Below are 19,374 nucleotides of genomic sequence, written 5' to 3'. Positions count from 1 at the left end.
TCCCAGCCCCGAGGCGGGAAACGCGGGCTCGGCGCAGGCGCAGAGGCGGAAGCGAAAGCGGAAGCGGCGCGCTGAGGGCGGAGGGAAGATGGCGGCGGCCGCGGCGGCCCCCGAGGACGAGCTGGTCTCGTCGGTGACGCTTTACCGGCGGCGGCCGCGGCTGCTCCGCGGCACCGTGCTGCCCTTCGCCGCCGGCCTCTACCCGGCCTGGCTGTGGCTGTGGGGGCCGCGGCTGTGGGCGGCGGGGGAGGCGGCGGGGCCGCCCGAGGCGGCGCTGCTGGCGCTCGGCGCCATCGCGGCGCTGCAGCTGCTCACGGCGCTGGCCGGGCTCTGGTCCGTGCACGCCGAGTGCGCCCTCAGCTGCGTCAGGGTGAGCGCGGGGGGACACCGGGGGATGCGGTGAGGGGGGTGAGGGGTGAGGGGTCTGAGGGGGATTTGGGGTCTGAGGGGGATTTGGGGTCTCAGGGGGTTCAGGGTTTAAAGGGGTTTTGGGGCACTAACACATTAAATACGGATTTATAAATGCTAGGCTAAATTAAAGTATCCCACTGGGATTGTTAAATACTGGGGCTGTGGGGAGTGTGGGGTGGTAAAGGTGTAAAATTTGGGATGTTGGGAGTGTGAAATTGGGAGTTTAAAAGGGTGAAATACTTATTAATCGAAGTATAAGTATGGGGTTTTAGGGAGGTTTAAAAATGGGATTTTAAAGCGATTGAAAGTGGGATTTTAAAGGGATAAGACTTGGAATAGTTGGGGTATGAAGCTGGGATTTCAAAGCGATAAAATTGGGATTTCAAAGCGACAAAAAATGGGATAAAATTGGGATTTCAAAGCGACAAAAAATGGGATTTCTGAGGGGTTTTGAAGGGATTTTCCTGCTGTTTCCCCCCCAGGAGCCCTGTCCCCAAAAAGCCACCCTGGCCAAGGTGGTGCCAACCCCCAACAACGGCTCCGTGGAACTGGTGCCAATCCACAGGGAGCAGGTGAGGGAAACCCGGGAATTCTGGCGGGATTTGTCCTGGAAAATCCGAGGAATTCGTGGTAATCCGTGAGGGAATGGGAAAACCTGGGAGTTCCATGGGATTTATCCCTGAAAATGGGAGGAATCTGGGAATTCCAGGGAAAACGTTGGGATTTTTCTCCTGTGGAATTCCAGGATTTTTGCTCTGTCTGGGCTGGAAATTTTTGCAGGAATGGGAAATTTGGAATTTTTCCTGGTTTTCTTTCCTTTTCCAGGGTGAGGACGGGCAGGAAGCGCTGAGCTTCGAATTCCAGAAGATCAAATATTCCTATGAAATCCATGGGAAAAAACAATTCCTGCCCGTGGCATTCCCTGTGGAGCATCCCTTGGGATTCTACCAGAATTCCAGAGGCTTTCAGGAGGAGCAGGAAATCCGGGAGGCCGAGAGGAAATATGGGAATAACAAGTGAGTTTTTCCTGGGGGGAAAAACCTGGGAAAAGAGCCCAAAATATCCTGGAAAAAAATCTTTAAATATCCCAAAAAAATTCACAAATCTACTGGGAAAATATTCCTAAAGTAACTCAGATATCCCAGGGAAATATCCCAAAGTATCCTGGGAAAATATTCCCAAATTCCAGGTGAATTTGCCAAAATATCATAAAGTATTCCAGGAAAATATTCCAGGAAAATATTCCAGGAAAATGTCCCCAGATATTCCAAAATATCCTGGAGAATCTGGGATTTTCCTCCCAGATTTGGGATTTTGGGCTGAGGGGTTTTCCAGGAATGAATCCCAAAATTCCAGTTTTTTGTTTTGGGAGTGGGGAGGGTTTGGGATGTTTAGGGTGGAAAAACCGGGATTTTCCAAGGATTTTCCTCCTTCCAGGGCAGAAATGGTGGTGCCAGAATTCCTGGAGCTGTTCAAGGAAAGAGCCACGGCTCCGTTCTTCGTTTTCCAGGTGAAAACTTGGAATAAAAACCAGGGAAAAACCCAGTTTGGGGAAAAACCAGGGAAAAAGCCTGGAGAAAATCCCCAAATTTGGGAAAAACCTGGGGAAAGCTTCCTGGAGCTGTTCAAGGAAAGAGCCACGGCTCCGTTCTTCGTTTTCCAGGTAAAAATTTGGAATAAAAACCAGGGAAAACCCCCGATTTTGGGAAAAAAACAGGGAGAAAACCTGGAGAAAATCCCCAAACTTGGGAAAAACCTGGGGAAAATCCCCAAATCTGCTAAAAATTGAAATAAACCTGGGGAAAACTCCCGTTCCTCTAAAAACCAGGGGAATTCTGGGATGGATTGGGCCAACTTTGGTCACTTTTTCCTTGAAATTTCAGGAATAATTTTGGTCCATTTTCCCCTGGGATTTCAGGAATTCTGGGCTGGAATTGCAGCAATTCCAGCAATTCTGGGATGGAATTCCAGGAATTCTGGGCTGGACTAGACCAGTCTCTGTCGCACAAGGATTTTCCCTTTTCCCCTGGCATTGCAGGAATTCTGGTCTGGAATTGCAGGAATTCTGGGCAGGAATTCTGGTCTGGAATTGCAGCAATTTTTGGCTGGAATTGCAGGAATTCTGGGCAGGAATTCTGGTCTGGAATTGCAGGAATTCTGGACAGGAATTGCAGGAATTCTGGTCTGGAGTTGCAGGAATTCTGGTCTGGACTAGAACAGTCTCAGTCCCACAAGGATTTTCCCTTTTCTCCGGGAATTCCAGGAATTCTGGTTTGGAATTGCAGCAGTTCTGGGCAGGAATTCTGGTCTGGAATTGCAGGAATTTTGGGCTGGAATTCTGGGCTGGAATTGCAGGAATCCTGGGCTGGGCTGGGCCCCTCTCACCCCCACAAGCATTTCCCCTGGCGTTTCCCCTTTCCCCCCTTTCCCTGCCCCATTCCCGACGTTCCCATGGGTTTCCCCAGGTGTTCTGCGTGGGGCTCTGGTGCCTGGACGAGTTCTGGTACTACAGCGTCTTCACCCTGTCCATGCTCGTGGCCTTCGAGGCCTCCCTGGTGCAGCAGCAGCTGCGCAACCTCTCGGAGATCCGCAGGATGGGCAACAGGCCCTACATGATCCAGGTAAAACCCCGGAATTCCGGGGGCTGCGGGATCAGCACCGGGCTCCTTGTGCCTTTTTGGGGCTTTTGCTGCCGAGCTCGGCCCCAAAATGGGGGTTTTTAGGAGGTTTGGCCTCTTTGTTTTCCTTTTTCCTGGGTTTTTGCCATGGATTCTATCCCAGAAAATAGTATTTTTGTGATTTTTCTGGGATTTTTGGGAGTTTTAGGGGTGTTTAGCCCACTTATTTTCCTGTTTCCCATGGTTTTTGCGTGTATTCTATCCCAGGAAATAGGATTTTTGTGCATTTATGTGTTTTTGGGGACTTTTAGGGGCATTTAACACAATTATTTTCCCATTTTTCCACAGATTTTGTCCCAGAATTGAGATTTTTTTTTAAGTTTTTTGATGCATTTTCCTGTTGTTTTCCTGCTGATGTTGCCCCAAAAATGCGAATTTTTGGAGGGGGGTGGTCTTAGGATATTTTGGGGATTTTTTTCCCCCACTTTGTGTCCCTTTTCCTGTGGATTTCCCATCAATTCCACCCCAAAAATTCGGGTTTTTTGGGAATTCCAGGTCTACAGGAACCGGAAGTGGCGCCCGATTTCCAGCGACGAGATCATTGCAGGGGACATCGTCTCCATTGGTAAAAAATGGGAATTCCTGTGGAAAAACACCCCAAAAATGGGAATTCCCAATGGGAATTGCCACGGGAAACTTCTTTAAAATGGAACGTTCCACAGAAAGCATTCTGGGAAAAGGGATTTTTTATGGGAAACACCCCTAAAATGGGGATTTTCATGGAAGAGTCCCTTGAAAATTGGAATTTCTTCCCTTATTTTTGCTGGAACAAACTGGAACTTTGAGGATTTTGATTCTCATTGTCAGGGAAATCTCTGTGGAATTTTCCTGGGATTTGCAGGAATTCCGGGTTGGACTGGGGTAAATGAGGTTTTAGTTCTGGGATTTTCCCCTTTTTTCCTGGAATTTCTTGCTTTTCCATCATCCTCCCATCAAATATTTCAACTCCCTGAATTCCCGGAATTCCAGGGGCTTTTTTTTTCCCCAAATTTTCCCTTCTCCAAACCCTTTTCCTACAGATCCGGGGCTGGGTGGGAAAGTGGGAAAATCCTGGGTTTCGGAGTGGGAAAAATGGGAAAATTGGTGAGTTTGGCTTGGGAATTCTGGGAATTTTGGGGATTTCTGCCCTCAGGCCGCTCCCCCCAGGAGAATTTGGTGCCCTGTGACCTCCTCCTGCTGCGGGGCCGCTGCGTGGTGGACGAGGCCATGCTGACAGGAGAGTCCGTGCCGCAGATGAAGGTTGGGAAAATGGGGAAAAGCGGGGGTAAAGTGGGGGAAAAGCGGGAATTGGGGCGTGTTCCTGGCCGGAATTCCCTGGATCCGTGTCCCTGCTCCCGTCCAGAATTCCCTGGATCCCTGTCCTGTCCCCATCCAGAATTCCCTGGATCTGTGCCTGATTCCCATCCAGAATTCCCTGTGTCCTGCCCCATTCCCAGCCGGAATTCCCTGGATCCCTGTCCCATTCCCTGGATCCCTGTCCCATTCTCTGTATCCGTGCCCCATTCTCAGCTGGAATTCCCTGGATCCCTGCCCTGTCCCCATCCAGAATTCCCTGGATCTGTGTCTGATTCCCATCCAGAATTCCCTGTTTCCTGCTTCCCATGGTTTTTGCGTGTATTCTATCCCAGGAAATAGGATTTTTGTGCATTTATGTGTTTTTGGGGACTTTTAGGGGCATTTAACACAATTATTTTCCCATTTTTCCACAGATTTTGTCCCAGAATTGAGATTTTTTTTTAAGTTTTTTGATGCATTTTCCTGTTGTTTTCCTGCTGATGTTGCCCCAAAAATGCGAATTTTTGGAGGGGGGTGGTCTTAGGATATTTTGGGGATTTTTTTCCCCCACTTTGTGTCCCTTTTCCTGTGGATTTCCCATCAATTCCACCCCAAAAATTCGGGTTTTTTGGGAATTCCAGGTCTACAGGAACCGGAAGTGGCGCCCGATTTCCAGCGACGAGATCATTGCAGGGGACATCGTCTCCATTGGTAAAAAATGGGAATTCCTGTGGAAAAACACCCCAAAAATGGGAATTCCCAATGGGAATTGCCACAGGAAACTTCTTTAAAATGGAACGTTCCACAGAAAGCATTCTGGGAAAAGGGATTTTTTATGGGAAACACCCCTAAAATGGGGATTTTCATGGAAGAGTCCCTTGAAAATTGGAATTTCTTCCCTTATTTTTGCTGGAACAAACTGGAACTTTGAGGATTTTGATTCTCATTGTCAGGGAAATCTCTGTGGAATTTTCCTGGGATTTGCAGGAATTCTGGGTTGGACTGGGGTAACTGAGGTTTTAGTTCTGGGATTTTCCCCTTTTTTCCTGGAATTTCCTGCTTTTCCATCATCCTCCCATCAAATATTTCAACTCCCTGAATTCCCGGAATTCCAGGGGCTTTTTTTTTCCCCAAATTTTCCCTTCTCCAAACCCTTTTCCTACAGATCCGGGGCTGGGTGGGAAAGTGGGAAAATCCTGGGTTTCGGAGTGGGAAAAATGGGAAAATTGGTGAGTTTGGCTTGGGAATTCTGGGAATTTTGGGGATTTCTGCCCTCAGGCCGCTCCCCCCAGGAGAATTTGGTGCCCTGTGACCTCCTCCTGCTGCGGGGCCGCTGCGTGGTGGACGAGGCCATGCTGACAGGAGAGTCCGTGCCGCAGATGAAGGTTGGGAAAATGGGGAAAAGCGGGGGTAAAGTGGGGGAAAAGCGGGAATTGGGGCGTGTTCCCGGCCGGAATTCCCTGGATCCGTGTCCTCTTCCCGGCTGGAATTCCCTGGATCTGTGCCTGATTCCCATCCAGAATTCCCTGTGTCCTGCCCCATTCCCAGCCGGAATTCCCTGGATCCCTGTCCCATTCCCTGGATCCCTGTCCCATTCTCTGTATCCGTGCCCCATTCTCAGCTGGAATTCCCTGGATCCCTGCCCTGTTCCCAGCCAGAATTCCCCGTGTCCCAGCCCCATTCCCGTGTCCCTGCCCCGTGTCCCAGCCCCATTCCCGTGTCCCTGCCCCGTGTCCCAGCCCCATTCCCGTGTCCCTGCCCCGTGTCCCTGCCCCATCCCCATTCCTGTGTCCCTGCCCCATTCCCGTGTCCCTGCCCCGTGTCCCAGCCCCATTCCCGTGTCCCAGCCCCATTCCCGTGTCCCTCCTGCCCCATTCCCAGCCGGAATTCCCTGGATCCCTGTCCCATTCCCTGGATCCCTGTCCCATTCTCTGTATCCGTGCCCCATTCTCAGCTGGAATTCCCTGGATCCCTGCCCTGTTCCCAGCCAGAATTCCCCGTGTCCCAGCCCCATTCCCGTGTCCCTGCCCCGTGTCCCAGCCCCATTCCCGTGTCCCAGCCCCATTCCCGTGTCCCAGCCCCATTCCCGTGTGCCAGCCCCATTCCCATATCCCTGTTCCCATTCCGGGTCCCTGTTCCCGCAGGAGCCGGTGGAGGGGCTGAGCCCCGAGCGCGTGCTGGACCTGGGCTCGGACGGGCGGCTGCACGTTCTGTTCGGGGGCACGCGCGTCATCCAGCACCTGCCGCCGCAGCGCGCCTCGGCCGGCCTCAAACGTGAGCCCCAACTCCCGCCCACAATTCCCGCCTGGAATTCCCATTCTGGCACTCCCACCCTGGAACTCCCAATCTGCAATTCCCACCCTGCAATTCCCACCCCGCAATTCCCACTCTGCTCGGACGGGCGGCTGCACGTTCTGTTCGGGGGCACGCGCGTCATCCAGCACCTGCCGCCGCAGCGCGCCTCGGCCGGCCTCAAACGTGAGCCCCAGCTCCCGCCCACAATTCCCGCCTGGAATTCACACCCCGCCATTCCCGCACGGAATTCACCCCCCGGGATTCACACCCCTCAATTCCCGCCTGGAATTCACACCCCACAATTCCCACCCACAATTCACACCCTGGCACTCCCACCCACAATTCACATCCAGAATTCCCACATGGAATTCCCAATCCGCAATTCCCACCCTGGAATTCCCACCCCGCAATTCCCACTCCAGAATTCCCACTCCGCAATTCCCACCCTGGAAATGCCCCACAGGGACCATCCTCCTCAGTGGGCAATTCCCAGATTCCTGCCCAAAACTCCTGGGAATTCCCAGCCTGAAATTCCCGGGAATTCCCTCAGGATTTCCCGGGGGATTTCTTTGGGAATTTCCTGAGTGGATGTCCTGGGGGATTCCGTGGGATTTCCCGGGAATTCCCTGAGATTTGTTCTCTCCCCAGCTGTGGATAACGGGTGCCTGGCCTACGCCCTCCGCACCGGCTTCAACACATCCCAGGTGAGCTGGGAATTCTTGGGAATTCCCGGGAATTCCAGGGAGTGGGGCTCGGGAAGAGAGAGGAATTAAGGATTGGGAAAAAAGAGAAGGTCGGGAATGGGAAGAATTCCCAAGCTCCAGAGGAATTCCAGCTTTTCCCAGAGTTGGAGTTCCCATTCCATGCTCCTTTGGAAGGAGTCCCTTGGCATTTTTAAGGAACATTTAAGGAATTTTGAAGGCATTTCCGTGGGATTCCTGACCAAAGCTGGTTTTCCAGGGAAAGCTGCTCCGGACAATCCTGTTTGGGGTGAAGAGGGTCACGGCCAATAACCTGGAGACCTTCATCTTCATCCTCTTCCTCCTCGTCTTCGCCATCGCCGCCGCTGCCTACGTCTGGATCCAGGGTGGGAATTCCGGGAATTCTGCAGTTTGGGGGTGGATCCCCGAGGGATGTTCCCTGATCCTGACCCCGTTTTTATCCTGTTTTTCCCTTAATCCCATTGTGATTGCATTTTTTCCCATTGTGATCCCGTTTTCCCCATTGTGATCCCATTTTGATCCCGTTTTCTCCCACTGTGATCCCGTTTTCCCCATTGTGATCCCGTTTTCCCGTGATTCCCAAGGCACCGCAATTCCCACCCTGGAAATGCCCCACAGGGACCATCCTCCTCAGTGGGCAATTCCCAGATTCCTGCCCAAAACTCCTGGGAATTCCCAGCCTGAAATTCCCGGGAATTCCCTCAGGATTTCCCGGGGGATTTCTTTGGGAATTTCCTGAGTGGATGTCCTGGGGGATTCCGTGGGATTTCCTGGGAATTCCCTGAGATTTGTTCCCTCCCCAGCTGTGGATAACGGGTGCCTGGCCTACGCCCTCCGCACCGGCTTCAACACATCCCAGGTGAGCTGGGAATTCCCGGGAATTCCAGGGAATGGGGCTCAGGAAGAGAGAGGAATTAAGGATTGGGAAAAAAGAGAAGGTCGGGAATGGGAAGAATTCCCAAGCTCCAGAGGAATTCCAGCTTTTCCCAGAGTTGGAGTTCCCATTCCATGCTCCTTTGGAAGGAGTCCCTTGGCATTTTTAAGGAACATTTAAGGAATTTTGAAGGCATTTCCGTGGGATTCCTGACCAAAGCTGGTTTTCCAGGGAAAGCTGCTCCGGACAATCCTGTTTGGGGTGAAGAGGGTCACGGCCAATAACCTGGAGACCTTCATCTTCATCCTCTTCCTCCTCGTCTTCGCCATCGCCGCCGCTGCCTACGTCTGGATCCAGGGTGGGAATTCCGGGAATTCTGCAGTTTGGGGGTGGATCCCCGAGGGATGTTCCCTGATCCTGACCCCGTTTTTATCCTGTTTTTCCCTTAATCCCATTGTGATTGCATTTTTTCCCATTGTGATCCCGTTTTCCCCATTGTGATCCCATTTTGATCCCGTTTTCTCCCACTGTGATCCCGTTTTCCCCATTGTGATCCCGTTTTCCCGTGATTCCCAAGGCACCAAGGACCCCCGGCGGAACCAGTACCGGCTGTTCCTGGAGTGTGCCCTGATCCTGACGTCCGTGGTGCCCCCCGAGCTGCCCATCGAGCTCTCCCTGGCCGTCAACACCTCCCTGATCGCCCTGGCCAAGCTCTGTGAGCGTTCCCGGGGAACTTTGGGAGTGTTGGGAATGCTGGGAATGGTCCTGGGAACTGGGAAGGGAGCAGGGATGGAGTTGGGTTGGTGTGAGCGGTGGAGGGAGTGGAGTGCTGTGGGGATTTTTGAGGATTTTTTTTTTCATTTTCCCCTCAGAATCCCCAATTTCCCCTCAGAATCCTTGATTTCCTTTTAGAATTCCTGATTTTCCCCCAGAATCTCCAATTTCCTCCCAGAATCCCCGATTTTCCTCCCAGAATCCCTGATTTTCTCCCAGATCCCCAATTTTCCCCTCAGAATCCCCAATTTCCCCTCGGAATCCTCGATTTTCTTTCAGAATTCCCAATTTTTCCCTTGGAATCCCCAGTTTTCCCCTCAGAATCTCCTCGTCTTCGCCATCGCCGCCGCTGCCTACGTCTGGATCCAGGGTGGGAATTCCGGGAATTCTGCAGTTTGGGGGTGGATCCCCGAGGGATGTTCCCTGATCCTGACCCCGTTTTTATCCTGGTTTTCCCCTAATCCCATTGTGATTGCATTTTCTCCCATTTTGATCCCGTTTTCCCCATTGTGATTCCGTTTTCCCCATTGTGATCCCGTTTTCCCGTGATTCCCAAGGCACCAAGGACCCCCGGCGGAACCAGTACCGGCTGTTCCTGGAGTGTGCCCTGATCCTGACGTCCGTGGTGCCCCCCGAGCTGCCCATCGAGCTCTCCCTGGCCGTCAACACCTCCCTGATCGCCCTGGCCAAGCTCTGTGAGCGTTCCCGGGGAACTTTGGGAGTGTTGGGAATGCTGGGAATGGTCCTGGGAACTGGGAAGGGAGCAGGGATGGAGTTGGGTTGGTGTGAGCGGTGGAGGGAGTGGAGCGCTGTGGGGATTTTTGAGGATTTTTTTTTTCATTTTCCCCTCAGAATCCCCAATTTCCCCTCAGAATCCTTGATTTCCTCCCAAAATCCCTGATTTTCTCTCAGAATCTCTGATTTTCCCCTCAGAATCCCCAATTTTCCCTCAGAATCCTCAATTTTCTTTCAGAATTCCCAATTTTTCCCTTGGAATCCCCAGTTTTCCCCTCAGAATCCCCAATTTCCCCTCAGAATCCCCAATTTCCCCTCAGAATTCCCAATTTTCCCCCCAGAATCCCCGATTTCCCCTCAGCATTCCCGTTTTTCCCCCTCTCCCAGACGTGTACTGCACGGAGCCGTTCCGGATCCCGTTTGCAGGGAAGGTTCAGGTTTGCTGCTTCGACAAAACCGGGACCTTGACCAGCGACCACCTCGTGGTGCGAGGGGTGGCCGGGCTCAGGTGGGTCCTGCTCCCAAAATTCCCGCTGGGAATCTTGGGGAGGGCAAGGGAGGGGCAGGGAATGGTCTGGAAAGACAAAATTTCCAAAAAAATCCCCTCAAAAATCCCACGAGGTCTTCACGAATTCCTGACAGAATTCCTGGCGAGAAATAAAAAAAAGGAATTCCGCCAAAATCAGTCTAAAAGATCTTCCCAAAGTATCCCACAAAATCCTCCCAAAAGTCCCACAAAATCCCAACAAAATATCCCAAGAAAACCCCACAACATTCCCGCAAAAGCCTCGCAAAAAGTTCCACAGAATCCAAAAAAATCCTGGGATTTTCTTGTGGGATTTTTGGTAAAGATTTTTTGGGATTTCACGAGGACTTTCAGTGGCATTTTTTGTGGGAACTTTGTGAGGATTGTGTGAGGGTTTTGAGTGATTTTTTTTGTCACCTTTTTTGGACTATTTTGTGAGGATTTTGTGCGAAGATTTTAGGGGATTTTGTGGGGATTTTTTGTAGGATTTTGCAGCGAGATCTTGTGGAATTCTGTGTGTATTTCCAGGAGGAATTTTTTTTTTGCTTTTTGTGGGCTATTTTGTGATGCTTTTCTGTGGGATTTTTATGGGATTTCACTGCATACTTTGTGGAGTTTTTTGCAGTATTTTAAGTGTTTCACCCACTTTTTCCCTTTCTTTTCCTCCTTCTTCAATTCCCCACCAATCCCCTCAACAAAAACCCTTGGGGACGATCCCAAAATCCCAACTTTTCCCTCAGGGGAGGCAAGGAGGTGCTGCCGGTGTCGGAAATCCCTCTGGAAACTCACCGTGCCATCGCCTGCTGCCACTCCCTGGTGCAGCTGGAGGACGGGAGCATCGTGGGCGACCCTCTGGAAAAAGCCATGCTGACAGCCGTGGACTGGACCCTGACCAGAGGTAAATCCCAAATCCCTGTTCTCCCCGGAATTCTGAGGCCTTTCGGGCGGGAAAAGCTCAGGGGAAAACGGTCGCGGGTTGCTGCAAAAAATTGCCCCCCAAATAATCTCACAAAATTTTAAAAGTTCGACAAAATCCCCCCAAAAAACTCCACGGAATCCTGCAAAAAATCCTACAAAATTCCCACAAAAATCTCTCAAAATCACCACGAAAAAACCACAAAATCCTCACCAAAATCCCCCTGAATTCCACCTAAATTACCCAGAATTCCGTCAAATTCCCTCAATCCCCTGGAACTGTCCCCAGTTCCCACCGAATTCCTCAGAATTCCACCCGGATCCCCCTCCAACCACCCCAAATTCCCTCTTTTCCCCCCCATTCCCAATTCCCCCTTTTCCCTCCCAGCACCCCCTTTCAGGATTTCCTGATTTCCTTTGTTTCCAGATGAGAAAGTTTTCCCGAGGAGTCTAAAAACTCCGGGAATGAGAATTCACCAGCGCTTTCATTTCTCCAGTGCCCTGAAGAGGATGGCGGTGCTGGCTTCCCTGGAAAACGCCTCCGGAGAAATCCGATACCTGGCGGCCGTCAAGGGCGCTCCCGAGACCCTGCACGCCATGGTGAGGGGAAAAATGGGGGGAAAACAGGAAAAACGGGAAGCTGGGAATGCCGGGAGACCAAAATGGCCGCCCCGCGCTGAGGGGAAAACGGGCCCAGAGCCCGCAGGAGGGGGAAGTTCCAGGGAAAAACAGGGATTTGGGAATGCTGGGAGCACAAAATGGCTACCCAGGCCCTATGGGGGGGGAGGATTCCAGGGAAAAGCGGGAATCTGGGAATGTTGGGAGGTCGGGGAGATGGAAGGGGGTGGGGGGCTGTAAATTCCAATGGAATTATTCTGAATTGTCTCAAATTCCACACGGATTCTCCCAAATCCCTGCCTCCCTTTCCCTTCAAATTTCCTCATTTTTCCCAATATCCCACCAACACCCTCCGGAATTCCCTCAGATTCCTCACTCACGGAACGTTTTCTGGGTTTTTTCCCCAGCTGTCCCAGTGTCCCAGCAACTACCACGAGATCCATCGGGAATTCTCCCACGAGGGCGCGCGGGTCCTGGCCCTGGGCTACAAGGAGCTGGGAGCCCTGAGCCACCAGCAGGTGAGAAAATGGGAAAAACCCCGGAATTCCAGCCCTGGAAAGCGCTGGGAGAGGGGCTGGGAAAAGGAGGGGTGGTTTTTGGGGTGGAATTTGAGGCTTTTGGGGAGTTTTTTCCAGGAAATTCTGTTTCCAGCTGTTCCAGAGACCCTCCTCAGACCCCTCAGAACATCCCAAAGGAATTTTTCCAAGGAAAACCTTTTTCTTTTGGGAATTTGGGATCACCCCAAGCTTTTAGGAGCACTAAGCTCATTCCAGGGATGCTCCAAATCCCAGGAATCACCGGTGGGAGGAGGGATTTGGCTTTTGAAGGGATTTGGGAATGCTGAATTCGGGATTTTTTGCCATGGAAAAGGTGCGGGAGATGAAGAGGGAATCCCTGGAATGTGACCTGAGGTTTGTGGGATTCATCCTGGTCTCCTCCCCCCTCAAAGCCGACTCAAAGGCCGTGATCCGGGAGATCCAGAGCGCTTCCCACCACGTGAGGAATCCCGGGGATTCCCGGGTTTTGGGGAGGGTGGGAAAGGGGTGAGAATGGGGGAATTGCCAGCGGGGTGGGAGGGAGGGGAAAGCTGAGAATTTCCAGGGTGAAAAGCGGGAAAATTCCAAGTGGAAAACAGGGAAAATTCCAGCCTGTACACTGGGAAATATTAGTCTAAAAACTGGGAAAATTCCAAGAGGAAAATGGGGAAAATCCCAAATGGGAAGCAGGAAACTGCCAGATTTGGGAACATTCCAGGCTGAGCCCCTCCGGAGGGGGGTCCCAGCCCTGAAGCCTGTCTGGAATTTTCCCGGGAATTCCCGATCCTGAAAATTCCAAGTGGAAAACAGGGAAAATTCCAGCCTGTAAACTGGGAAATACTAGTCTAAAAACTGGGAAAATTCCAAGTGGGAAATGGGTAAAATCCAAGGCCGAGAACTGGGAAAATTCCAGATTGAAAATGGGAAAATTCCAAGAGGAAAATGGGGAAAATCCCAAATGGGAAGCGGGAAAACTGCCGGATTTGGGAACATTCCAGGCTGAGCCCCTCCGGAGGGGGGTCCCAGCCCTGAAGCCTGTCTGGAATTTTCCCGGGAATTCCCGATCCTGCGGGAATTGCAGGTGGTGATGATCACGGGGGACAGCCCGCTGACCGCCTGCCACGTGGCACGGGAGCTGCACTTCCTGCAGAAGGAGAGGATCCTGATCCTGCAGCCCCCGGAGCGCCCCGGTACCGGGAATCGCCGCGGGAATCGCGGGAACGGGAACGGCGGGAAGGCCAGGGGGTTCTGGGATCCCAGAATCTGATGGGATTAGGAATGGGATCAGGAGTGGGAATGGGGTCTGGAATGGGAGTGGGATCTGGAATGGGAGTTGGATCAGGAATGGGAGTTGGGATCAGGAATGGGAGTTGGATCAGGAACGGGAATGGGATCAGGAATGGGAGTGGGATCTGGAATGGGAATGGGATCAGGAATGGGAGTAGGGTCTGGAATGGGAATGGGATCAGGAATGGGAGTGGGAATGCCAAGGGGTTCTGGGATTCTGGGATTTGAGGGGTCTGGGGAGCTGGGATGAGACAGGCAATGGGATCAGGAATGGGAGTGGGAATGAGAGCTGGAATGGAAATGGGATCAGGAATAGGAAAGGGAATGGGAGTGGGAGTGGGAATGGGATCAGGAATGGGAGTGGGAATGCCAGGGCGTTCTGGGATTCCAGGATTTGAGGGCTCTGTGGAGCTGGGCACGGAGGTGGGCGTTAGGCTTGGAATCCCCCCCGGAATCCCCCCTGGATCCGTTCCCACTCCCCCAGGGCTGCCCTGGCAGTGGCGCTCCCGGGACGGCTCCGTGGCTCTGCCGGCGTTCCCGGATTCCCTGCGGGATCTGACGGATCCCTTCGAGCTGTGCCTGACCGGGGAGGGGCTGGAGCAGCTCCGGCTGCGGGATCGGGATCGGCTGCTCCGCCTCATCCCCCACGTCCGCGTCTTCGCCAGGGTGGCGCCCAAGCAGAAGGTGAGGGGGGGCTGGGAGCGGGAATTCCCGGGATTTGGGATCTCCGGAACGTGGGGATGGCCCTAGGGTGATCCCAAAGAGTTCCGGCCCTGAATTCTGGGATTTTGTGGGTTTGGGAATGGGGGCATGGCCCTGGTCTGATCCTAAAGAATCCTGAGCCTCTTCCAGCCCTGAATTCCCAGAATTCGGAGCCTTCCCTCCAATCCCACTCCATCCCCATCCTCCCACCCCACTCCGAGCTGGGAATTCCGGGATTTTTGGGAGCTTTTCCCGGTGTTTTTCCGTGCAGGAATTCGTGATCACGGCGCTGAAGAGCCTTGGCTACTGCACCCTGATGTGCGGGGACGGCACCAACGACGTGGGAGCGCTCAAACACGCCGACGTGGGTGAGCACCTTCCCAAAATTCCCCAGATTTGCCCCAGATCCCAGCCCCGGTGATGCCACTCCCACCATTTCCCAGCTTTTGGAGCTGGTTTTTTGGGGCCAGGAAAGGAAATAAAGAGGGAATTCTCTTTTTTCCTGGGGGTTTTTCCCTTGTTTTTCTCTGTGCTTTTCCCTTGTTTTTTTCTCTGGTTTTTCCCCATTTTTTTCCCTGATTTTCCCTAATCTATCCCAATTTTTTTCCCCTGATTTTCCCCCCTCTTATTCCCCAAATTTTCCCCCTGAATTTTCCCTCTTTTCCCCCCAATTTTTCCCTGACTTTCCCCCTCCCCAGGCGTGGCCCTGCTGGCCAACGCTCCGGAGCGCGTTCCCGAGCGGAAGCGGCGGCCCCGGGACGGCTTCGGGGACGGCAGGCCCGGAATTCCGGCTGGGAATGTCAAACCCTCATCCCGAGGAGCCAAGCAGCGGCTCCTGGCCCAGCGGGAGGAGCAGCTGGCTGTCCACAGGGTGGGAATTCCCATTTATCCCGGGATTTTCAGCCCTGGCATTGTGTCGGGAATTGGGATTTAGCCGGGAATTTTTAGCCCTGGGAGCGGAGGGATTTAGGGAATGGGAATGCTGGGATGGTTTGGGTGGGGATGGATCTGATCCCAGTCCTGTCCTAATCTGTGGGCAGGGAACTTCCCAAAATTCCACGTGGATCCCGTGGGAAATGGGGGAAAAGAGAGGGAATTCCGATGGGAAAAGGGATAATGTGGAATAAATCCAGGAATTCTGGAGGTGGGAAGTGACATAAAACCAGGGGATAAACCCTGGAATTCTCGGGTCTGGAAGGGACCTGAGATCTGGGATAAACACGAAATAAATCCCGGAATTCTGGAGGTGGGAAGTGACATAAAACCAGGGGATAAACCCTGGAATTCTCGGGTCTGGAAGGGACCTGAGATCTGGGATAAACACGAAATAAATCCCGGAATTCTGGAGGTGGGAAGGCGCCTCCAACCCCATCACCCCAGGTGCCAAACTCGCTCTTTTCCCTCGGGATTCTCACGGATTCGGAGCGCGTTTTCCGGCCGTCCCGGGTAATTTTGGGATTTTTGGGAATTCCCCATCCTGCAGGAGCGGCTGAGCCAGGTGCTGAGGGACCTGGAAGAGGAGAGGGCCCCCGTGGTGAAGCTGGGGGACGCCAGCATCGCCGCCCCCTTCACCTCCAAACTCTCCTCCATCCAGTGCAGTGAGTGCCCAGCCCGGGAAAAGGGGGAAAAACCCCGGGAATGGGGGAAAACCCCAGATCTGAACAGTCCTGAGCCCATCCCAGCTCAGAATTCCCAAAACATGGAGCTCTTTGACTCTGGATTATCCTTGGTTTTACCCTAAACAACCCTGAGCCCATCCCTAAATCCCCAATTCCTGCCCCTTTTCCCCTCACGGCCTCCCCACCCCCCCTCTCCCCTTGCCCCCCCGGCCTTTCCCGGGTTCCTGACTCCCGGAATTCCCGTTTGTTTTCCCCCCAGTCTGCCACGTGATCAAGCAGGGCCGCTGCACGCTGGTGACCACGCTGCAGATGTTCAAGATCCTGGCCCTGAACGCGCTGGTGCTGGCCTACAGCCAGAGCGTGCTCTTCCTGCAGGGCGTCAAGTTCAGCGACCTGCAGGCCACGCTGCAGGGGCTGCTCCTGGCCGGCTGCTTCCTCTTCATCTCCCGCTCCAAGGTGGGAGCCGGGAATTCCGTGGGAGAGGGGAGAAATCAAAAAAAGTCCCCAAAAAAATCCCCCCCCCCAAAAAAAATCCCGTTCGGGGTCGCGAAGTCTGACACGGGGATCCCGGAGCTTCCTCCTCATCTCCACGTCTGAGCTTGGAATTCCGTGGGGTTTATACCAAATTAGGGAAAAAGGGGCTTTCCTCCCCCAAAAAAATTGTATTTGTGGTCAGGAAAATGGTGGTTTCTGAAGGTGGGAAGAGGGTTTGGAATGGCTCCCAAAGCTCCGGGTCCAAATCCATGGTGGGAGCCAAGAATTTTGTGGGATCTGGTAAAATAAGGGAAAAAGGGGCTTTTTTTCCCCAAGATCCCATTTATTATAAGAAATACTATTAGTATTAGTAGTATTAGCATTAATAATAGTATTGGTATGAAGGTGGAGCTTTGGGATTGTGGGATTTGGGATCCTCCCAAAGCCATTTCTCCCCCCAGGATCTCAATTTTTGGGATGAGCAGTGGGAAAGAGCCCCAAAAAAGGCCCAAATTGAGGCTTTCCCATGGAAATCTGGAATTTTAAGATGGCTCAGCTGGGAATAAAAACCCCTAAATCCCAATTTCCCTGGGAATAAAACACCCAAAAAAACCCCCTCGGACTCAAAATTCCCACACCATTCCCTGGAAAACTTCAGGATTTGGCCTCCAATCCCCGCCATCCCACATTCCCGGTTTTTATTCCCGTTTTTTCCAGCCCCTGAAGACTCTTTCCAAGGAGAGGCCTCTTCCCAACATCTTCAACCTGTACACGGTGCTGACGGTGCTGCTGCAGTTCCTGGTGCATTTCCTGAGCCTCGTGTTCCTGTACCAGGAAGCTCAGGCCCGCAGCGAGCCCAGGTGAGGCCCTGATCCCAAAAAATTCCCAGGGAATTCTGGGATCCAGGCTTTAACCACAGAATCCAGGGTTTTCCTCCCAGTTCCTGCTGTCCCAGCGTTCCCTGATCCTGTAAAAAGGACTCCAGTGAGCACGTCCTTCCATTTCCTGGGGGAATTCCATCCCGAGGGATTCCCATGGATCAAAAAACCCAAACCCCCCAGGATTTTATCCATTCCCATTAAAAAAAAACAAATCCTCCAGGATTTTATCCATTCCCATGGATCAAAAACCCAAAAATTCCCATTTTTCCACTCCCAACCCATTTTAGAGCCAATTCTACCCCTCTAACAACGGGGAATTTTTGGGGAATTGATCCCGGGTGGATCCTGGATGGATCCCGAGGCTGATCCCGGGGTGGATCCCGGCTGGATCCCGGGGCTGATCCCAGTTTTCCCGGGCAGGGAGGAGGAGTTTGTGGATCTGAGCCGGGAGTTCGAGCCGTCGCTGGTGAACAGCACCGTGTACCTGCTGGCCATGGCCATGCAGACGGCCACCTTCGCCATCAACTACAAGGTGGGCTTCCAGAACCTTCCTTCCCCTGGGTGGGATTCCAGAACCTTCCTTCCCCAGGGTGGGATTCCAGAACCTTCCTTCCCCTGGGTGGGATTCCAGAACCTTCCTTCCCCAGGGTGGGATTCCAGAACCTTCCTTCCCATGCTTCTTCAGAGTGGGAGTTCCAGAACCTTCCTTTCCTACCTTTCTCCTGCTTTTTCCCGTTTTTCTCCCCATTTTTCCCAATTTCCATTCCCCAGTGCCATCAAACCCCATTCCAAACCCTCGGGATCGGCTCCCAGTGCCCTCCCAGTACAAACCAGTGTATCCCAGTACAAACCAGTGTGTCCCAGTGTAACCGTGCCTCCGGCAGGGCCAGCCCTTCATGGAGAGCCTGGCCCAGAACCGGGCGCTGCTCTGGGCGCTGCTGCTCTCGGCCTCGGCCGTGCTGGGGCTGCTCAGCGGCGCCTGCCCCGAGCTCAACCTGGGCTTCGGCCTCGTCGAGATCCCGGCCGAGGTGAGAGCAGTTCCCAAATCCCGGGGGGAAATTCCCGAATTCCAGGGGGAGATTCCCGAATTCCGGGGGGAAATTCCCAAATCCCTGGGGGAAAGGCCCAAATTCCCAGGGATTTGGGGTGGGATCTGTGCCCCGTTCCCAGGAACATTCTGGAATTCCCAGGGATTTGGGGATGTGGGGTGGGATCCGTGCCCTGTTCCCACGGAACATTCCGGAATTCCCAGGGATTTGGGGTGGGATCTGTGCCTCATTCCCACTTGGAACATTCCGGAATTCCCAGGGATTTGGGGTGGGATCCGTGCCCTGTTCCCACTTGGAACATTCTGGAATTCCCGGGGATTTGGGGATGTGGGGATTTGGGGTGGGATCCGTGCCCCGTTCCCACTTGGAACATTCTGGAATTCCCTGGTTCCAGTTCCGGCTGCTGATCCTGGCGGTGCTGGCGGCCGATTTCCTGCTGGCCTTTTCCGTGGATCGGCTCCTGCAGCTCCTCCTGGGCAGCTCCCGCCTCCGAGTGCCTTCCTGAGCTCCCAAATCCCCCGAACCCCGAAATCATGGAATTCCCGAGCCCTCGGAGAAGGCGGATCCCGAATTTTTAACGTTTCCCAGGATGCCTTGGCAGCTTCCAAGAGTTCCCAGAATTCCCCAGAGTTTCTTGGCGTTTCCCAGGATTTTCCGAAATTTCCCGAGAATTTTTTTGGAATTTGGCAGTGGGGGAAAAAAAAAAGAAATCCTGATCAAGGCTTCTTTTTTTTCCTTTGGAAAGAGTTTGGAATTGTTTTTGGTGGGGAAAAAAAATAAGGGAACGGTGGGAAGTAAAAATATAATGGATTTAGGGGCTGGGGGAGGGGCTGTGGATGCAAAATTCCCAAAAACCGGGAATGAAACCCAAAAACGGGGAATTAAACATAAAAATTCAGGAATTAAACCCAAACACTGAGGATTAAACAAAAAAAAAAGCCCATTTTTCCTAGTCCAGTTCCCAATCCCATTCCCAGTTCCCATTCCCATCCCCCCCAACAAA

At 52.9% G+C, this 19,374-nt stretch overlaps 1 protein-coding gene across 1 annotated transcript; it reads left to right on the top strand.

The window, feature by feature from the left end:
* The first annotated feature begins 1 nt into the window (after position 1).
* ATP13A1 (ATPase 13A1) lies at positions 2 to 19,087 on the top strand. Its single transcript, XM_039712392.1, has 26 exons — positions 2 to 370; positions 894 to 983; positions 1,237 to 1,427; positions 1,849 to 1,921; positions 2,877 to 3,032; positions 3,585 to 3,654; positions 4,222 to 4,328; positions 6,509 to 6,638; positions 7,308 to 7,363; positions 7,620 to 7,746; positions 8,833 to 8,970; positions 10,152 to 10,272; positions 11,031 to 11,188; positions 11,633 to 11,805; positions 12,231 to 12,341; positions 12,694 to 12,819; positions 13,441 to 13,549; positions 14,131 to 14,330; positions 14,620 to 14,716; positions 15,047 to 15,219; positions 15,832 to 15,946; positions 16,227 to 16,423; positions 17,159 to 17,301; positions 17,743 to 17,854; positions 18,207 to 18,350; positions 18,766 to 19,087. The coding sequence occupies exons 1-26, from the start codon at positions 89 to 91 to the stop codon at positions 18,874 to 18,876; spliced, it is 3,510 nt and encodes a 1,169-aa protein (XP_039568326.1). The 5' UTR covers positions 2 to 88; the 3' UTR covers positions 18,877 to 19,087.
* The last annotated feature ends 287 nt before the right edge of the window (positions 19,088 to 19,374 follow it).

The sequence above is a fragment of the Passer montanus genome, unplaced genomic scaffold (assembly GCF_014805655.1).
Source record: "Passer montanus isolate IOZ18808 unplaced genomic scaffold, ASM1480565v1 scaffold267, whole genome shotgun sequence".
Lineage (NCBI taxonomy): Eukaryota > Metazoa > Chordata > Aves > Passeriformes > Passeridae > Passer > Passer montanus.
This window is presented reverse-complemented; position numbering and strand designations above follow the sequence as displayed.

What these genes read in the sequence shown, in the direction of transcription:
- ATP13A1 (XM_039712392.1), top strand. Translation starts at nt 89, where the DNA reads ATGGCGGCGGCCGCGGCGGCCCCCGAGGACGAGCTGGTCTCGTCGGTG. An exon ending in CGCCTCGGCCGGCCTCAAAC is followed by an intron (nt 6,639 to 7,307) that starts GTGAGCCCCAAC and finishes TTCTCTCCCCAG; the next exon opens with CTGTGGATAACGGGTGCCTG. An exon ending in CCGAGACCCTGCACGCCATG is followed by an intron (nt 11,806 to 12,230) that starts GTGAGGGGAAAA and finishes TTTTTTCCCCAG; the next exon opens with CTGTCCCAGTGTCCCAGCAA.